The 21,012-nt window shown below is 37.1% G+C and overlaps 3 protein-coding genes across 4 annotated transcripts in view; 1 reads left to right on the top strand and 2 right to left on the bottom strand.

Annotated features, from left to right (window-relative positions):
• LOC131552737 (zinc transporter ZIP9-B) lies at positions 1 to 5,198 on the top strand. Of its 2 annotated transcripts, XM_058796727.1 has the most exons (8): positions 1 to 101; positions 186 to 317; positions 759 to 864; positions 1,067 to 1,240; positions 2,278 to 2,346; positions 2,815 to 2,900; positions 3,287 to 3,421; positions 4,455 to 5,198. In XM_058796727.1, the coding sequence occupies exons 2-8, from the start codon at positions 222 to 224 to the stop codon at positions 4,713 to 4,715; spliced, it is 927 nt and encodes a 308-aa protein (XP_058652710.1). In that variant the 5' UTR covers positions 1 to 101; positions 186 to 221; the 3' UTR covers positions 4,716 to 5,198. The 2 variants fall into 2 exon arrangements, with proteins under 2 accessions (XP_058652710.1, XP_058652711.1); XM_058796728.1 differs by having other exon boundaries at positions 7 to 317; positions 762 to 864.
• A 415-nt stretch (positions 5,199 to 5,613) lies between these two features.
• Positions 5,614 to 7,834, bottom strand: LOC131552731 (coiled-coil domain-containing protein 177). The gene has a single exon (XM_058796709.1). It carries the CDS (start codon positions 7,600 to 7,602, stop codon positions 5,896 to 5,898), a length of 1,707 nt encoding a protein of 568 aa, XP_058652692.1. The 5' UTR covers positions 7,603 to 7,834; the 3' UTR covers positions 5,614 to 5,895.
• Positions 7,835 to 8,686: 852 nt separating this feature from the next.
• slc29a1a (solute carrier family 29 member 1a) overlaps positions 8,687 to 21,012 on the bottom strand; it is a 49,291-nt gene continuing 36,965 nt past the window's right edge. Inside the window, 11 exon segments of the mRNA XM_058796724.1 lie at positions 8,687 to 9,853; positions 10,034 to 10,233; positions 14,815 to 14,900; positions 14,985 to 15,096; positions 15,203 to 15,288; positions 16,136 to 16,217; positions 16,328 to 16,425; positions 17,442 to 17,576; positions 17,905 to 18,044; positions 19,570 to 19,626; positions 19,628 to 19,740. Of these exon segments, the coding sequence (XP_058652707.1) occupies positions 9,742 to 9,853; positions 10,034 to 10,233; positions 14,815 to 14,900; positions 14,985 to 15,096; positions 15,203 to 15,288; positions 16,136 to 16,217; positions 16,328 to 16,425; positions 17,442 to 17,576; positions 17,905 to 18,044; positions 19,570 to 19,626; positions 19,628 to 19,740 (1,221 nt within the window). The 3' untranslated portion in view covers positions 8,687 to 9,741.

The raw sequence follows: 21,012 nt of genomic DNA on the forward strand, positions 1-21,012 counted from the left end.
CCTGAGCATTGGTGTCATGTAATGCTGTTCGTCTCACTCTAGGGGTGTAGTTTAGAGTTGTGGAGGGTGTTGAGACGTGGAGAACTCCACTATGCCTTCCAGTGAGTTCTCAAAGAGGATATTGTGTCTTCCTTTTGTGTTTTAGGGTGTTTATTACATGTGATGCAGCCTGATTGTGCGTTAAGAGTTTCGATCGTAAGGGCTGAAGAGCAGAAGCAGTCATGGACGGAGCTTGGGCTGTTATTCTCATATCTCTGGCAATGTTCGTGGGATGTTTCATGCTCGGGATAATTCCATTATTGATCAATTTATCAGAGGTAAGAGGATCAATATTCATATGCAACAAATGCTGGTACGTTAACTTTATAAAGTACTGTAAAGCAGGGCATAATTGGATCATCAGACAATAAACTCTAGTGTTACAGACGATAAAACAATGTATCAAATGCAGGTAAAAACAATGTTTACATACAGTACACTGTAGCATGCATTACAAATGAAGTTTAACTATATGTCAGTAAGGATTTTACTATGTTTTGTACTCTGCCCAGTGTATTTGAGTTCAGTCACGTAGCTGGTGATAGTTTCTACTTTGATGTATGTGTAAATCTCTTGGCAGCAAACACAATTGAGTAAGAATTGTATATCAGCTTACAGTGTCATACTGTAAAACCTAAAACTCCATGACTAAAGGCAGTAACTGTGTGTTTTGACATTGAGAGACAAGTTATTTTACGACATTTTCTCCACCCTTACAGCAGAAGCTGCAGCTGATTACTGTGCTGGGGGCGGGGCTTCTATGTGGCACTGCCCTGTCAATCATCATCCCAGAGGGGGTGGAGTTAGTGCAGGAGTCATGGAAAGGTGAATCTAGCATCTTCCTCTGTTTTATTCATTCACTTCCCAGTTCAGGGCGTGAATATACACAGTCATGCACACTTTTACAATGTCTTTGTTTGCTTTTATCTAAAGTAAGTTACCAGTTTAAACTCACTGCTGGTGGCCTCATATTGAGCAGTATCAATACATGTTCCTTCTCCTCCTCCTCCTCCTCCTCCTCATGTAGACTGGTATTGCTCTGCAATGGGAGAGAATCAAAATATCTCCGAATCAAATTCAACACTTCATCTAACCGCAAGGAAAGGTCTGCGTCCTCACTTCTTCATAGGAGTCTCTCTCGTCTCGGGCTTTACGCTCATGTTTGTGGTGGACCAGATTGCCAACTACTGCTCCATGCATGGTACCTCAATGCTTCGTTAGAAACACATTTGAGTACTTACCCACTCACTTCTTCCATACAGAGGCTGTGTGTTGAGAATAGTGATGTATAAGAGTGAACATACACCTTCATTTTTCCAGACAAGTCCTGTCCAGGGTTTCTAAATTGCCTAAAATGTCCAGGTTTTGTCTTTGTTTTCCTGTTAACGTGCTCTCTGCAGTCTTTATACATTATATGTACGTGTATTTGCATTGCTTTGACCGCTCTCTGTAGAGCCCACCTTCTTGCACGCCACAACTGGTCAATTGTGTACAATGTCCGCAAGCTATTGGTCAAACTGCTTTTCAATCATTACCTTCAGCAAGTATAAAAACAATGAGAAAACACATCCAAAACCTGGACATTTTAAGCAATTTAGAAATCCCGGCTAGGACAGGATGTATAGTTAAACAAGATTCAATGTTTGCAATAATTATTATTAAGTCTTTCTTGTATTAATTATTGCATTAATTTTTTAATGATTTTCTTTCATTTCGATTTGTTGCCTAATATTGTTTTAATAGCTTTTGAAATGGTACAACAACAACAAAAATCAGACTGTTGTATGATATATTGTTTGCATCAGCAAGTTGCATCCAGTTATCCTGTCAAAAATAAAACATTATTTTGCATTTTTCAAAATTGCTTTTTAAAAATGTCCTAACTTTTGGTGTGACTCTCATGAAAACTTTAAAGAAATATCTAGATCATATTTCATGCCAAAATCAAAACAGAGTTATAAGAAATTGCATTTTTCCTAAAGAAAATGTGGTCTGCTTTTATTTTTAAAAAGATAATGCCTTGTGTTTAAATTTACAGTATATTACTTTACTTTAATGTGATAAATCTCATTCTTAGTGTATTATTGAAATTGTAAAGCACAATTGTGAGCATGCATTATGAATTGAATTTATTCCACTCGGCTGCAGACAGATATGTTGAAGTCTGTGGAAAAACAGCTGGTGTGAAATGCTATCAGATGCTCTCTTGAGAACGTTTCTGTTTGTCTCGTTTCCCAGAACCCCGAGCACGCATGTACAGTGGCAACAGTGTTACTGCCACCTTGGGACTGCTTATTCACGCCGCAGGTAACAAAGGCTTCACTTCCACTGTTATGTTCCATATCACCAGACAAAACAGATTACATTACGGTTAATCATGCCAGTAGTGCTTGTCCTATTCAAGTCAATGAACATTAGGTTTTCAATTCTGCTTAATAAGCCTACATTGTGTTTTTATCACAGCATCTGTCCTATAATACAAAAAAAGAGACACTAAAAACAGACTAACCTCATTTGGTTTTCATGGCTAGTGTTACATTTCTGTTTTCAAATATTGGATTACCAGGAGTGCCAACAAAAAACATTAAAAACAATTTTTAAAGAGTAGTTTCCTCCAAAATTAAAATTCTGTTATTATTTGGGTGAAAATACGTTCAATACGCTCTGTTCAGTTTGATGTCTGTGTTTTGTCAGTTGTGGAGAGAAGCCCACAGCTGAAATTGTGTTTGTGAGGAACTTATTTGCATGATATTCCCTTTGTCTGTCTCTTTCCAGCTGATGGTGTTGCTCTGGGTGCAGCTGCGGCCTCATCGCAGGTGTCCGTGCAGGTTGTCGTGTTTTTTGCTGTTATTTTGCATAAGGTGAGATTGTTTATTTTTTACTTGTCTGTATTATCACTGCTGAGTCACTCTGTATTAAGTAGCACATACAGTAAAGCATTTGCAAGGTCATGGTTTTGACTCTCATGGAATGATTAACTGATCAAAATCTGTACTGTAAATGCAATGAAAGTCACTTTTCAAGAAAAACAAAGTATTGCAAAACATGCCCCCCCACACACACACACACAAAACACAGAATCTAAAACTAGAGAATAGAAAAAAGAAAAATGCAATATGTAAGCCAATAAAAAAACCTTGTCCACTGCCATGCCTTTGTTGCAACATGTAGTACAATTACAGTCAGTGACCAATTGCTTTCCTTTATTCAACACACATTCACTCTTGTCCTCTCTCTCTCTCTATAGGCTCCAGCGGCGTTTGGTCTTGTGTCTTTCCTCATGCACGCAGGTCTGGAGAGGAAGACTATTCAAAAGCATTTACTGGCATTTTCTGCTGCTGCACCGCTGATGGCCATCAGCACTTATTTTATCCTGAGTGCAGTAAGAAACCTCAGTTTCTCCTTATTTGTCCTTTGAAACTTTAGTTCCAGTAGAATAGCAAGTCAAGCATCAAAATATGCACACAATGCAGTGTTATTGTAGTATATTTTATATTATATTAAAAGCAAATTCTAAATATGAATACATTTATTTTTGTATTGTCAGTTTAAATTTTAATAAGTTTATCCTTTTGCCTGTTTTATTAGTTTTTTAAATATAAATTTGTATTTAGCTTTCATTTATTTTTATTTAAGTTTTAGTAATTTTAGTACTTCAACCTACTTTTTTTCAGTTAGTTGCAAAGACAAGATTTTTTTTTTTAACTTAAAAGTTTTTTTTAGGTTTTCAGCCAATATTTAAATTTTATTTTATTTCATTTTTTTTTTAATGCAACATGAAAATGCTTTTTAATTTTAGTCTTTTTTTTTGTTTGTTTGTTTTTTTGATGGCACAATGACAACAGAACCTTTTGAGATCAGGGGCCAGTTGCATAAACATACCCATTATATTAAGTCATTTTTCTTTTCAGTATCAAAAATTTGATGACTACCTAGTTAGACTAGTCCAAGCGGTTTATGCAACTGGCCCCTGTTCTCACAAAGTATCAGACATGTAAACCATTGAACCAACATGTTCTTTTTGGGCTGTGGAGAGAGATTTTTTTCCTGAACATTACAGTATGTCTACATAATACATCCACATTTATTTCAGAAGAGCAATAAAAATATATTTTTTTAATTAAACATTTTCCATTGAATTTGTGTTTTTTTTTTGGAATGATCTAAAGCAGGGGAGTCAAACTCAGTTCCTGGAAGGCCGGAGCCCTGCAGAGTTTAGCTCCAACTCTAATTAAACACACCTGATCCAGCTAATCAAGTCCTTCAGGCTTATTTGGAAACTAGATGGTTTATGTGTTGGAGAAGGGTTGGAACTAAACTCTGCAGTGCTGCGGCCCTCCAGGAACTGAGTTTGACACCCCTGGTCTAAAGCAATGAATACTTCTTCTTTTTTTTTTTTTTTTTAATCTTTGCAGACTAATGGCTCTTCTCAGAACCGCCTGAGCACTACAGGCATTGGTATGCTGTTCTCAGCTGGGACTTTCTTATATGTAGCCACAGTTCATGTTCTGCCAGAAATCAACAGCAGAGGGCATCAGAGCTCCACTCACCTCCACCATCATACAGGAACCGGAGCCTACCAGCAGCAGGGCGGCCTGGGCATCACAGAGAGCCTGACTCTCATCCTGGGGACTGGACTTCCTGTGCTGTTGGCCCTCGGACTGCCAGATGATTAATCTAAAAACAGTCCAACAGCCAAACGTGACTGGTGACGTGTAATCTTTCATTTGAAAATTTGTTTATATTTTATCAAGACTTGAGAATGCTGTTTTAGTTTTATGTTTTGTCATGATTAGTGTTATGAAACTCTCCACATTTTCTGTTTTTATGTGCACATGTGCATTGTCAGAGACAAAAAAATATTATGAGAACTTATATTCTTATATCTATAATCAGATTTTATTTTACCATAGAAATGAAGTCATTTTTATCACTGCCATAAAGCTAACAGTGCAATAAGTGCTCTTTTTCCAAAGAATAAAAAAAAAATAGTTTTTGTCTTTTCATTTTTTGGAAGTTTTGTATTAAACCAAGAATACCTTATTAATATAAACCAATGTTTATTTTGAGAACTACAAAGCAGTGCAATCTGAAATACATGCACATTGTGATGGCACGACAATCTGGTACGCGACAATCTATTAAAAGCCATAAAAGCTGCTGTTTTGTGTGTATTTTTGTGACCTGCAGATCACTTGTTGACAAAAATCTGCTGCTGATATTTTATTATTTTTCATATTTCTATTTAGCTTTTATTTACTTTCTTTTCAGTTTTAGTTTTAGTCATTTTAGTTCTTCAATTAAAATTTATTTCAATTAGCTGCCAACATTTTTATGTTTTTAATTTAAAAATAACATTGGCACAATGACCTTGCTGACCTCAAGATGATGTATCAGCTGTAGATAAACAATACACTGAGAGATGTGCAACCAATCATTATTATCAGAATATATTCATCTTAAACATGCAATTTGAGTTCAGTCAGTCATGCTTTAATTCAGATTTTTTTTTTTTTTTTAGTAGAAGTAACTTAACCCAAAGAATGCCCTGGCGTCGGGCTCAAATTTGCGACACAAAATCCATATAAAAATATCCACATAAAATTCATATAGAAATACTGTAAAATATTCCAAAATTTTATTGGTTAATAAAACCTTCAGAAAATAAGTCTATAAAATAAATAATACATAATAAATACTTTGCTTGTCTTTGGAGCAGTCTAAAAGCTTATGAATTGCCTGATAAATACATCTTCAGCACTGAAATGAACAATACATCAAACTGGTGTACATTGTTTTGTTTGGCTCTTTTAAGACTATCATAATTCTTTTCTTTTTCTTTTTCTTCTACACTATTCATAGTTTCAGGTGGCCCAGTTGAGCGGTCAGCTCTGCTTGTCGTGCCATCTGGTCAAAGGTGCGACGGGACGTCTGCTCCCTCACCCTCTCCCGCATGTAGCAGGAGGCGTGAGCCACCTTCCGGCTCCGCTCCTGGGCCTCGGCCCTCTCTTTCTGCAGCTTCTCCCTGCGCTGTTCCTTCTGCGTCAAGGCCTTGCATCTCTCCTCCCACTGCGCTTTCTCCTCCTCCAGGACTCTTTCTCGTAGTCTGCTATGGCTGAGCTTCTTCACCTGGTTTTCTCGTCTGACGCCTTGAGCTCTTCGCCGCCGTTGCTCCTGCGCCTGCATCACTGCACGCTCCGTCCGCAGCTGGCAACGTTGCACCAACATTTGCCTCTGCTCCATCCGATCCCTGTTCTCCCTCTTCGCCCGCTGCTGCGCCATCCGCATTTGCTCCTCCTCTTTCTCAGCACGTGATCGCATTTCCTGCACCCGTGCCTCTAGGAGCAGCATGTGGCTCTCCTTGGTGCGTTGCAGCTTCTGCTCCAGTCCTTTTTGCTTGAGCTCCTTCTCGGCACGCTCCTGCTCCTCGACCTCCTTTTTCAGGAGGAGGTGTTTGAGTAGCTCCCTCTGGTTCTCTTGCTCGAGCCTCCTCCTTTCTCTCTTCTCCTGCATTCGCTTGCTCCTCATTGCGTGGTGTTCTTTTTCCTGCGCCTCCTGCAGCTCCTTCTCTCGCTGCGCCTCCTCAATGCGCTCCTTCTCCCGCAGAAGCCTCTCTTGGTAGCATTTGCGCTCTTTTGCATCCCTGCTCGCCACATCAAGCTTAAACCTGCGTCGAGCTTGTTGCTCCTCGGCAAGCCTCCTCCAGCGCTCCTCATGCCGAAGCGTCTCCCGCTCGCGCTGCTCCGCAAGCATCGCCTCCTCTTCCTCTCGCAACCTCCTTCGCTCCTCCAAGTCCTCCTGCCAGCGGCGAATATGTCGCAGAAGTTCTTTGCGTCGCTTTTGCTCCATGTGAGCTCGCCGCTCCTCCTTGCGCCTGTGCTCCTCCTCACGATGTTGCTCCTCAAACATGCTCTGGCGTAAACGAAACTGCTCCTCTTCGTGCTTGGCCAGCATCAGTGCAGCAATCTTGCGATCTTTTTCTGGGACTGCAATGCTTAGTTTGCGACTGATCTCCTGCAAGAGGCTCTTCAGTCGACGCTCCGTCGCAGGAGATCGTCTGAGGTCGGCCAGACTGAAACTGTAGGGAAACTTCTGACCGCATGCGGTCGGGAACCAGTCTGAGATCGAAATCGCAGACTTTGAACAATCATTTGTGAACCGTGTCTCATTTGGACATTTGGCTTTGGAATTGGTGCTTTGACTCTCAGCTGTTTGCTCTAGGACGGTCTCCAGGGCTGTGAATGGTTTTACAGAAGACTTTCTATTCCAGCCCTCTTGTGTGATCCGCTCTCTCTCCTCTCGACACAAGCGCAGTCGTTCTCTTCTTCCTTTCTCATACTCCTCATATAATGCAGTCACTTCCTCCAGAGAGGACTCCTGGTTTTCATCAATAAAGTTTGTGAAGGATCTGAACAACAAATCAACAGGTTTCACTCCCAATCTTGCACAGGCTTCAAGTGAACGTGGACTTGTCAGAACATATCTGCTGTCTTCAGCTTCAGGAGAGTTTAAATTGTTTAAATCCAAATGCAGGAGAGGAGAAATTGATCTAATATGCTCCATTAATAACTGTGGTCAACCTACTTCATGCATTTGATCGAGAATACAGCTGCTTTACAAATCCGTCATATCTAGTTGCTGTTATAAAACAGTTAACAACGACATAAAACCCAAGTTAATACAATTTAACTCTGAATTTTGGATTTTTATATGTATAAACGTTTTGTGATACTTATTCGCGCCTTAATCTGCTCTTCAAAACCTCGAACGCTTCTCTAGTCGCCATAGCAGCGGAGCAGCGTCACAGGAACCGCTTTAAATTCTTCTAAGCTCGTGAAAATAATTCAAATTCGAAACAGCGCCATCTAGCGACCAGGCGACGGTATTTCGCCACGACATTCAGCACTGGCACACTTTTCAAGCAAAACACTTTAAAAATATGTGTGTTTGGTTGATTGGAAATATTAAAACAATGTATATAGTATTGAAATTGAAGACAAAAATATAAAAGTATTGTGAATCGTTCATAGTTAGAGTAATGATCTACACGTGGTTACTCTACTTGGGTCACCTGTGTGAACTTGAGGAGAAATAACTTCAAATAAAACTTAATATCAAATATCATTGAGCCACTGAGGTAGTGAAAAGATCCTGGAGCATTTGTTTGCATGACATTTTGTCATTTAAACACTCTTTTCATATATAAAATTGACATTAAAACCCGTTTTCTCATGTGATTAAAACAGAAATGTATGAATGAAGCAGATTCATCTTTGCATAATATTATGCAAGCGAAAACAACAGAGTTTATAAAATATTAATCAGTGTGAACTAACATGGTTTTCATCATTTTAATGCCCTTGTTTCATGGCAGTGACCCCAGTTGACAATAACCATGGTAAGTATGGTATTTTTATCATAAAAATCAGCCTTTGTCAATATATAACAATTGGTGGATGTAACATTTAAAAATTGCGTCAAGCATTAATGAAATTTCTTGGGTTTGCCACAGGAATGACGGCACTAATCAAGCGAACTTCCTGTAATTACAAACAGATTTTACTGAAACGCTCCATTACGAGACGCTGACAGACGAGCAGTTGAGTCTCTGCTGCAGCTCACATACTGAACACACACGATCACGCAGTTACAAACAGAAATGTGTTTATTTCAATTCACAGTCACACCTGTCCACCGACTACACATTTCTATTTGCCAATTTTTTGGAAAACTTGTCATTCAAAAGGCACCAAAGCAAGTTGTGCATTTACTTGATGTTAGAATGTATCATACATGCTGCATTAAACACATGAATAAAAAAAGCTGTTATAAAATAAACATATAAATAATGAGGTCAAATGAGAAACTTCAGCAAAATGTGCTAAAAGGACATTATTTGAAAGCAAGTTCAAATCAAATACATGCAGCTGACAAAATAAACAGCAGACATCTGAATGGATCTTATGATTCAAAATGCCTCTATAAACTCAAATTGGGGCCCTTTAATGGTGTAATACAGTACGATTTATCTAGAACCACTGCAAGAACTAGTTCCTTAAACAGTCTGGTCTTGTTTTCAGTACAAATATCTAAACATTCTTAAATGATGAGACATTTACTTGAGAAAAATGACTTGAGATGTTGAAATTAGTTGAGTTTATGCTCTGATGAACTGATTTTTTTTTCTTGTTTTAAGCATAAACTCACTTAACCTTGATGTATTTTTCAGAAAACAAGACTTTGTCATATCAAAAAGTCATTTTGAATTTTTAGACATTTGCAAAGGAAAAAAAGACAAAACTACTGCCCTGATAGCTGCATGTCTCTGCCATCACTAAACTAAACCACGACTAATAAAACTGTTAATATCTACAAAAACATTAAAAATAACTAAAACAGAAAGGTGTTAACTTGAACAATACATTATTGCTAAATACTGAATTGGCACATTTTACAAAAAAATATATAAAAAAAGTTGCAGACAGATTTTGGCTCGTTTTTTTTGTCTGATGATGCTCATAACATCATAACGTTGATGAAGACGGTCCCTCTCTTAATCCCTGTGTGAATACGTTCTATTCCAGTTCCACGTCTTCAAGAATACACAAGAGGGACAAACAGGCAAGCGGATACATGTGCAGTATGAAAACATTCTCTCCAGGTTTAAAGTTCCTTCATCATACTGAGAACTAGGCCATGGTTCTAGATCATGGCTCGGAAAGCGAAGGATAACCCAGCTCCCATAGCCAAGCCAAGAGAGAGGAAGAAGGCCATGATGGCCCCTGCGGTTTCTGCTTCATGTTGGGACACTTTCCTGTGGGACAAACATAAAACATTAGACATAACATAACATGTAACGTGTACGGAAAGGATGAAACTAATATTGCTACATCTGCTCGCTTGAAGAACTGACAGCATTTCTCTGCTTGGTACGCTGCACAAATTGATATTAGGTCTATTTTTTGCTTGCATGTTGATGATATTCTGTACGTACTTTGGTCCGAAGCACATGCAGAGACTGGCCAGGTATCCGTTGCTGAAGGAGAAGAGGATCATGAAAATGATGTACCAGGCGTCGTGAGCGAACACCAGGGGCAGGTAGTGTCTGGGCTCAACGTTACAGAGCATGAAGAGAGGAACGAACACCAAGCGTGCGATGACCAGGACGGGCAGCCAGATGCTGTCTTTACCGGGCTGAATAGAGAACAGAGAGCACATGTCAGACTTCAACATAAACGTGTCCACAAACATTCATCATCATCTTCAGAACAAACCAAATCGGAGAAATCTATTACATTTGATTTTTTAGTTCATGTAAATACTGTATTAGTGATAGCTTAATATACTAATTTTATAATGAAGTATGAAAATGACTCCAATTCAAACTGAAATAAAAAATAAACTATTGCTAAAGAGAGATATTTAAAATGACGAACAAAATTATAAAATGACAAAAAAAATCAATTATATTACTGTGCCCACAACAGCAAGGTCTTTGCTCTGTCAATTTCAAAATGTATCAATATTTTTTGCAAAAATTAATGTGCATAACTTTTTTCACGTGTGTTATTTTTAGGCAGAAATTTTAAAAAAATGAATATTAGATAAAAACCAAAAAAAACTGAAATAATTTAAGCTCAAGTTGAAATACTAAAAATACTAAAATTCAACACTGAAATAATTTATTATTGCTAGAGAGAAATATTTAAAACTGTAATTTAAAACAAGGAAAAACATAAAATTACACATTAAACTTAATGAAAAAAGCCAATTCAGTGAATTAATTACTAAACACTGAAAAGAATGTTTAATTAATATAACATATTTAATATTGATATAATTAATATTATTCAACATTTCAAAAATGTATTTAATATTTATCTAATATTATTTAAAATTAAATATTTATTTAAAATTGAGGTAACAAAAAAGGTTTAATTTGTTAACAAGCTTTTTCAACATTTACCACGTTTTTGTTAATCTCAAAAGAGTTATTAATACATAATTAACATTAACAAATGTTAAACGATGAGACCTTATTGTAAAGTGTTACCAAACTAAATATAAATGTTTTCTTAACTTAAGCAATTTTTTATAATAATGTAACAGTTCTGTATTATATTAAGTCAAGTCACCTGTATTTATATAGCACTTTTAACAATACAGATTGTCAAAGCAGCTTATAGTCAAAATAGTGTGTCAATAATGTAAAAGGCCAATAGTAAACACTCAATTTTCAGTTAAAGGCAGTTCATCGTTGAATTCAGTTGTCACCATCCAGCTCAGTTCAGTTTAAATGGTATCTGTGCAATCAAGTCGACAATATCGCTGGAAATGAATACACAGCTGTCATTATCATTAAATCATCTACCAAGGTCCATCAGAACCACTTCGGCCATTATCAAACCCATGCAATCCATCTGCTCAAGAACAGGCCTTCATCATTCAGTCCATTCGGAGGTCATGTGAGCATCCATGTGAAAGTGGTTTTGCTCCTAAAATACTCCAAACCCAGGACAATACAGAATCTAAATCTGGCTAATTTACAGCTACTGCCTGGACGAGACATCTGAAATTCATTTACTATCCTCATATACCTCAGTACGTGCTGATCTACAGCACTCATAGTTTCTCCCATGATGCTATCACCCAGATCTTGCCCAACCAATGCACGCTTATTGCATTCGCTCATTCAGATGACTCGAGAGAAACAAGCGTTGGATTGAGTGTAGTAACAGCGTACATGAGCGTGAGACAGCTGACCAGTGCTCATGTTATTAGAGTCCAGAAATGCCAGGAATCCTTGATAACTTCATCGGTTTTCCCTGTGACTGGCGTTTTATAGAGGACGTTACATAACAGGCTGAACGCCGTGTAAAAAATTTTTATAAGTTCAATATCTGTCTTATCATTATTAATACACAAATGCATAAAAGCCTTGATGTGTACTATATTTGTATTATAATAACACCCTTCATATCTGCTATATCTGTATTATAAATTAAGTCTTGATATCTACTATTTGTATTATAATAAATCTATATTTGTATTATAATGATATATAAATAAATAAAAAGCTTTGATAATACCATTTATATTTTGATAAATAAAAATATATATCTTTCATATCTACTATATTTGTATTATGGTAGTTAGAAAACTAAGAAAATAAAATCCTTGATAGAGCATACTTGTATTATGATAAATTAAATCATTGATATCTAGTATAAATGTATTAATACAAATACAGCAGATATCAAGACTTATTTGTCATATGATAAATAAAAGCCATATCTACCATTTGTACTATGATCAATAAAAATCTATATTTGTATTGATGATAAATAAATAAAATATCTACTATAAATAAATAAACAAAAATATAATCCTTGATATCTACTATATTTTTATTATGAAAAATTAAATCCTTGATATCTACTATAAATAAATAAAAAATCCTTGATATCTACTGTATTTGTATTATGCCAGATAAATAAATCCTTGTATATTTCCTATATTTGTATTACGATAAAATAAATTAAACATTTATACAGTGAGGAAAATAAGTATTTGAACACCCTGCTATTTTGCAAGTTCTCCCACTTAGAAATCATGGAGGGGTCTGAAATTGTCATCGTAGGTGCATGTCCACTGTGAGAGACATAATCTAAAAAAAAAATCCAGAAATCACAATGTATGATTTTTTAACTATTTATTTGTGTGATACAGCTGCAAATAAGTATTTGAACACCTGTCTATCAGCTAGAATTCTGACCCTCAAAGACCTGTTAGTCTGCCTTTAAAATGTCCACCTCCACTCCATTTATTATCCTAAATTAGATGCACCTGTTTGAGGTCGTTAGCTGCATAAAGACACCTGTCCACCCCATACAATCAGTAAGAATCCAACTACTAACATGGCCAAGACCAAAGAGCTGTCCAAAGACACTAGAGACAAAATTGTACACCTCCACAAGGCTGGAAAGGGCTACGGGGAAATTGCCAAGCAGCTTGGTGAAAAAAGGTCCACTGTTGGAGCAATCATTAGAAAATGGAAGAAGCTAAACATGACTGTCAATCTCCCTCGGACTGGGGCTCCATGCAAGATCTCACCTCGTGGGGTCTCAATGATCCTAAGAAAGGTGAGAAATCAGCCCAGAACTACACGGGAGGAGCTGGTCAATGACCTGAAAAGAGCTGGGACCACCGTTTCCAAGGTTACTGTTGGTAATACACTAAGACGTCATGGTTTGAAATCATGCATGGCACGGAAGGTTCCCCTGCTTAAACCAGGCCTGACTTAAGTTTGCCAATGACCATTTGGATGATCCAGAGGAGTCATGGGAGAAAGTCATGTGGTCAGATGAGACCAAAATATAACTTTTTGGTCATAATTCCACTAAACGTGTTTGGAGGAAGAAGAATGATGAGTACCATCCCAAGAACACCATCCCTACTGTGAAGCATGGGGTGGTAGCATCATGCTTTGGGGTGTTTTTCTGCACATGGGACAGGGCGACTGCACTGTATTAAGGAGAGGATGACCGGGGCCATGTATTGCGAGATTTTGGGGAACAACCTCCTTCCCTCAGTTAGAGCATTGAAGATGGGTCGAGGCTGGGTCTTCCAACATGACAATGACCCGAAGCACACAGCCAGGATAACCAAGGAGTGGCTCTGTAAGAAGCATATCAAGGTTCTGGCGTGGCCTAGCCAGTCTCAGACCTAAACCCAATAGAGAATCTTTGGAGGAGCTCAAACTCCGTGTTTCTCAGCGACAGGCCAGAAACCTGACTGATCTAGAGAAGATCTGTGTGGAGGAGTGGGCCAAAATCCCTCCTGCAGTGTGTGCAAACCTGGTGAAAAACTACAGGAAACGTTTGACCTCTGTAATTGCAAACAAAGGCTACTGTACCAAATATTAACATTGATTTTCTCAGGTGTTCAAATACTTATTTGCAGCTGTATCATACAAATAAATAGTTAAAAAATCATACATTGTGATTTCTGGATTTTTTTTTTTTAGATTATGTCTCTCACAGTGGACATGCACCTACGATGACAATTTCAGACCCCTCCATGATTTCTAAGTGGGAGAACTGGCAAAATAGCAGGGTGTTCAAATACTTATTTTCCTCACTGTATATCTATTATATTTGTAAATCTTTGATATCTACTTTGCTATCGATCAGTTATTCAACCAACCATAAAAGTATCATAAGAGTAGTCATGAAAACGAAACAGACTGAAATTGCATGAATGAAACTGAAGAGCTGCAACAAAAGGGCAAGATTTTTGGTGAATAACATTTCAGTCTGTTCCACACACAAAGCCATCATGTGACTTCAGAAGACCACTTCTGGACCACTTTTAAATGGTACTTTTTGTCCTTTTTGGAGCTTGACAGCCTGCGGTCACTGCATGGAAACAGCAACTTGTTCCACATAATAAATGAAGTCACATGAGTTCAGAACAACAGAGTTGTCCTCTTTGGCTGAACTGCTCTTTCAAATGATGCAGGATTTTCCAGAGGCACTTTCCAGCAGTGTTTTCCCTGCTCTGCTCTTTGTAGCTCGAGTCTGTTCGGCAAGATCACAATGTAAGAGGAATTCCACGAAAACCCAGAAGGGGACGGTCAAATACAAAAAGCAGATGCTCCGTCTGATTCGAGCCCTAATAAAGCATTCGCAGCAGCACATGTTTGAAGCGTCTGCGTCTGCGTCTGAGCCTGATCATCACACACACACACACACACACACACATATATATACGTACCCACATACAAACAGCGGTCAGGCTCCTGCCAGCCCAGTCCATCAGGTTGAACAGGAGGAAGCAGGACACCGGGATGAAATAAGTCTCTGTGAAAGAGACGGAGCAGTTGTGACACGACTGCTCTCAGTGGCAGAGAAAACATCAATATAGTGACGTGCAAACACACTCACTCCAACCGCTGCCCTCTTCAACAACAGTGGTCTTGACATCAACAGTGATGGCGGGGAAGACACTGATGGTGACGGTGAAAACAAAGCACACGGAAAGAGCCATCACCCAGATCTAAGACAGGAGAGCAGACAGTGCAAGTGTTATTAGAAACAGACAGAGGCTTTATTATGTATCACTAGTTTGCTTGGTTATGTGAGCAGCTGGTTGGATTTGATACCTTTTTGAAGATGCCAAGCACTGACACGGCGGGTTTGCTCTCTTCATCAGTCAGGCTCAGGACCGGCCTCTTCTCTGCTTCACCTTCTACAAGCCAAGAACACAAACACAAGGAAACACGGATGATACGAGTCAGACACAACGTCATACTTCTGTATTTGTCATTTAGCAGCAATGAAGTAAACAGCATGAATAAAATAAAACAAAATAAAATTAACAAAAGTTTTACACATAAATAAGAGTTAAACTCAGTGTTAAAGCTTTTAAGACAGAACTCTCTAAATAAAAATATTTAAAGGTACAGTCAATATTAATGTAAAACGATTTTAAAAAACTCAGTGTAAATGCATTTAAGAAAGAAATCTGTTTTTAAGAGCACTAGTGTCCCAAAGTCAAAATATTTAGGTGTACCGTACCATTTAATTCTAAAATACAATAAAAATAAAAAGATAGAAATTGAAATAAAAAAGTGTTTTTATAATTACACAATTATAAATTAAAGTAATAAAAATTTTAAAAAACAATTATATAAATTGAAATAAAAAAATTTTAAAAAGTGTGTTAAACTCATTTAGATAGGACTCTGCAGTGTTTGGATGCACTAGTATTCCTATGTTAAAATATTTAGGAGGTAAAATAAAATAAAATCATCTGAAGCACAAATAAATGATCTCAAAATCTTGATTAGATGTGTCTGTATGATGTCTGAATATTAATTCATCATCTCTATGACCTGATTAATACTGTATGTTTTCTCTGTTAGCTTGTGTGATATGAAATAAAATGAAAAGCTGTCATTCACAGCGTGATGCCTAACCTGTCTACAAGGTTGGATGCATTGGTAACTGTTTTTTATTCCAGTGGTCTCATATATTTGTTCATGAGTGTTTGATCAGCATTAGATGTTTAGAGAAACATAAACGCTGGACATTACCTGGTTTCAGCAAATCCATCTTGTTTTCCTCATCAGCGTTGGATCGGGAGCCATTGCTCTCAGAATAATACCGGAAAAATTCCTGCAGAACAAATACTTTTAGATTTTAACATTCTCAAAAGACAAATGCGGAAACAAAATTCTCAGCATTGATTAGTGGAAATGAAACGCAGATGTGAGTTTACATCGTACCATTTTAGGCAAAGCGAGGTAAGAAACGATGGCCAGGAGAATAACCACACAGGCTGTGATGAAGTAACCGAAGGCGCTGTCCTGCAGCTTTGAGCCCGCTGGAAAAAAACAAGACTCGGGTCAATACCTGGAAACACCTGCATGAACTAACAGTCATTTCTGCAAAATGAAGAGCTGCTTCAAAACACAGATTTAGCAATTCAGAAGTCGCCGTAGAAATGTTTTATTGACACAAACACACATCATCACTTATCAACTAGTTCTGCATTTAATTCTGATATTAAACGTGTTTGAATTTATCCAGTGCAATTTTAGTGTTTATATACTATTACGATGTTAATATTTTTTATTTTCAGTTTACATTTTAATGTTAGTAATTTTATGTGCATTTGTAAGTTTTATTAGTTTAGGTTTAAACAATTATTTTGCCTTATATTTTGCTTTATTTTTATTTCAGCTTTAATAATTTAATTTATGCTTATTTTATTTCATTTAGTTCCCAAGGTAATATTTCCAATTTTCATTTAGGTTTATGTTCAATAGAATAAAATAGAATAGATATATTTTTTAATTTCAGCTTTAAACATATTCGAATCTTTTGGTTCAGTGTTATTTCAGCATTATGTCCTGTAGTATTTATTAATATTTAAAATTTTAGTTTTAGTAAAATTGTTATGTGCGTTTGTTCTTTATATTAGTTTTATAAAGAATATTTCTATTCAGATTTTTTTTTTTTTCAATTTTGCTGCCAAGGCAAGATTTTCAAGTTTATCTTCTAATAATTGTTCTTTTTATTTCAACTTTAAACATCTATTTGCGTCTGTTTTGTCTAGTATTAAGTATTATTTATATCCTATTATAATATTTATTCTTTTTTTTTCCTTTTCTTTTTTTTGTTGTTTCTGTAAAATTGTTGTGCGTTTGTCATTTGTATTATTTTTAGCTTTTTTAATATTTCTATTTAGCTTTAATTTAATTTGATTTTATTTCAGCTTTTTTCAATTAACGAAGCTATCTTTATTAGTTTTAGCTAATAATAACAAAGCTGGTTTGGAATTTTCCAAATTCTGGTTCCTCTGATTTGGAAAAGAAGAAAATGAAGATGAACACATACAGGCGAGCGCACAGATCATGGAGAAGGCTGCGAACGTCCCTGCCAGGCCTTGACCGCTCATGATGGGCGCGGTGTAGGACGCTGGGAGCATTCCAGCCAAACCAAACAGACTCCCTTGCAGAATCGCCCCGAACGCTGCAGAAAAAGCATGGTTAAGATTAGAGATTAATGCACATAGAAACACGTAAAGGTCGTGATAACAGAATATCGTGAAACATTTCTGAGAGTTCACTGCCGTAAGATCTCGTCTTTCAAGCAGGACCTTCCCCAACTTGATTCTCAAAACATACTGTGTATTAACATCAGCATCAAAGAATGTGTGTGAACTCAAGCCATCTTTTCCTTATTATGAACTCCAAACACAAACCAGAGGGGAGAAAAACTACAGAGAAGACCATGACACTGAGGTCAAGAGGCCTGGAATAGACACACTGCAGATGATGATGATGATAATAATACTCACAGTTAATGCAGATGATTTTGATCATAGTAAACGCAAAGAACGGCAGGGGCTCCATCTGCACCTTCACCAGCACAGCTGTGATGAGAAACACCACTAAAATGACAGACAGACTGCCTGAGATCCTCAGCTTCTGAGGAATCCTGGGAAAAACAACACAAGATCAGCTTGACAAGATCAAGATCAGGTAATACCCTCAGCTCATTTCCCACATTTTAGAAAAATGGTAAAGCCAACAAAACTGTGAAATAACACAAGATGGGAGTGAGTCGTGAGGGATGTGCTCCAACTCATCAATTAAACTGTAGTTTTATAAAGAAAGACAATTGATAGTTTTCTACAAAACTAATTTGAAACATTTAAAGCTGGAGCCTTTTGATCAAAGGGTTTTTAAGATCATCAGAAACAGTTTTATATATGAGGCAATATTGTTTGTGATCAGTGTTTATGTGAGTTGCAAACAGATTTAATTGCAATTAATCACGTCTGTTAGCCATAAACAATTTTGAATTTGCTGTGATATATAATCACTTCAATATAATTTATATTTAATATAATCTAACATATCTGTCTGTCATACTGTCTGTCGCGTATATATTTAATATGTTTCTAAATATAAATGAACATACACTACCGTATACATTTTGGAATGAGTAAGATTTGTAATGCTTTTTGTAAAATCAGTAACATTGTGAAATATTTTTACAATTTAAAATAACTCTTTTCTATTTGAATATTTTGCAAAATGTAATTTATTCCAGTGATCAAAGCTGAATTTTAAGCATCATTACTCCAGTCTTCAGACATCAAAATGATCCTTCAGAAATCATTCTAATATGCTGACTTATCAATGTTTGGATACAGTTGTGCTGTTTAATATTTTTTGGAACCTGAGATACTTTTTTCAGGATTATTTGATGAATAAAAAGATAAAAAGAACAGCATTTATTCAAAATAACACGTTTGCAACACTACCATTCAAAAGTTGGGGAGTACTTTTTCCAGAATTTTTTTTTATTATAATTAATACAAATTAATTCTTCTATTCAACAAGGATGTGTTGAATTGATAAAAAGTGATGGTTAAGACTTTCATTGTAACAAATGTTTATTTTAAATAAATGCTTTTAACTTACAGCACACTCATGCTTGACAGCTCATTTAAAAATAATTATGCAACAATTAATTACATTAAATACATGTAGAATTCAATTACATATAATTTTTAAAAAAAAAGACAATTATATAATTTTTATAATTATTATTATTATTATTTTTTAAACTGTTTCTGGTCTTTCTCTATCGACAGATAATTGGTAAAAGGGTTAAGCTTTAAGGTCTTTGCACACGGAGTGCGAAATTTTCGTCTGTCATAAAAAAATTTGGATCAGGTTTGATTTTCTGCGTTTTCGCATCTGTAGCAAGCATTTTGATAGGAAAGGATGACGAATACGAAAAAAACGAAGGACCTTTAGGCTTTATTTGAGCCATCACATTTCAAAACAGTCTTAATATCAGACAGAAGAGAATTTTAAGAGCTTCACTATCCAGTTGGGTAAACTTAGTTGTCTGATCAAGAAAGCCATTACATGCTATCTTTGATTGATGTCAGCTCTACTCCATGTACGTTTCTCAACCCCTCTCACGTGAAATACAGCGTTCGTCTCACCTCTGGTGGATGAAGGAGTTGAGGCAGGTGAAAATCAGCAGCGGTACCATGGCACAGCGTCATCACATTGTTGAACTTTGACTCTAGGACACTACGATCTGTCGCCGTCACATTAGCTGTCAGATTGTGGTTTCCATTTGTCTGTGAGTCCTTCAGACGGTCGGTAAAGTACTGAAGAAAAATAAGAAGACAATGAGAGGTTGAGCTTTGTAAAGTTTGTAAAGTTATGTTACTGTATGAGGGGCCGTGCAAGCCATAATTCATCCTGGTGCTCTCACATACATACATTCTCCTTTCACATACATATGTGTTTCTGCTTACATAGATACAGCATCTCACAAAAGTGAGTACACCCCTCACATTTCAGCAATCATTTTAGTATATCTTTTCAAGGGACAATTCTATAGAAATGAAACTTGGATATATTTTAGAGTAGTCAATGTGCAACTTGTATAGCAGTAAAGATTTACTGTCCTCTGAAAATAACTCAAAATACAGCCATTATTGTCAAAAAAGCTGGCAACAAAAGTGAGTACACCCTACGTGAAAACAGCTATACGTCGTTTAATCATGCAAAGCCACATGTCCTATTCATCATGTTCATGTTTTTGTCTGCTTGACAGGACCATACAAATTTGTGTATCTTGTTATAGAGCAGTTAAAATTTGGTGCTTTGAGTACAATTCTCTCATACGGACCACTGGATGTTCAACATGGCACCTCATGACAAAGAACTCTCTGAGGATTTGAGAATTAGAATTGTTGCTCCCCACAAAGATGGCCGAGGCTATAAGAAGATCAGTAACAACCTGAAACTGAGTTACAGTACAGTGGCCAGGGTCATACAGAGGTTTTCCAAGACGGGTTCCACTCGGAACAGGCCTCGCAAGGGTCGATCAAAGAAGTTAGGTCCTCGTGCTGTGCTTCAGGTGCAGAAGCTGGCTTCCAAAAACAGATGCATGAGTGCTGCCAGCATTGCTTTAGAGGTTGCAGAAGTGGAAGGTCAGCTTGTCAGTGTTCAGACCATACACCGCACACTGCAACAAGTTAGTTGTTAGTCGTCCCAGAAGGAAGCCTCTTCTGAAGCTGGCTCACAAAAAAGCCTGCAAACAATTTGCTGAAGACAACCTGTCCAAGAGCATGAATTACTGGAACCATGTCCTGTGGTCTGATGAGACTAAGGTAAACTTGTTTGGCTCAGATGGTGTCCAGCATATGTGGTGACGCCCTGGTGAGGAGTACCAAGAAAATTGTATCTTGCCTACAGTCAAGCATGGTGGTGGTAGCATTATAGTGTGGTGCTGCATGAGTGCTGCTGGTTCTGGGGAGCTGCGGTTCATTGAGGGAAACATGGATTCCAACATGTACTGTGACATTCTGAAGCAGAAGATGATGCCCTCCCTTCAGAAAATGGGCCGAATGGCAGTTTTCCAACATAATAAC

Source organism: Onychostoma macrolepis, chromosome 13 (genome assembly GCF_012432095.1).
Source record: "Onychostoma macrolepis isolate SWU-2019 chromosome 13, ASM1243209v1, whole genome shotgun sequence".
Classification (NCBI taxonomy): Eukaryota; Metazoa; Chordata; class Actinopteri; order Cypriniformes; family Cyprinidae; genus Onychostoma; species Onychostoma macrolepis.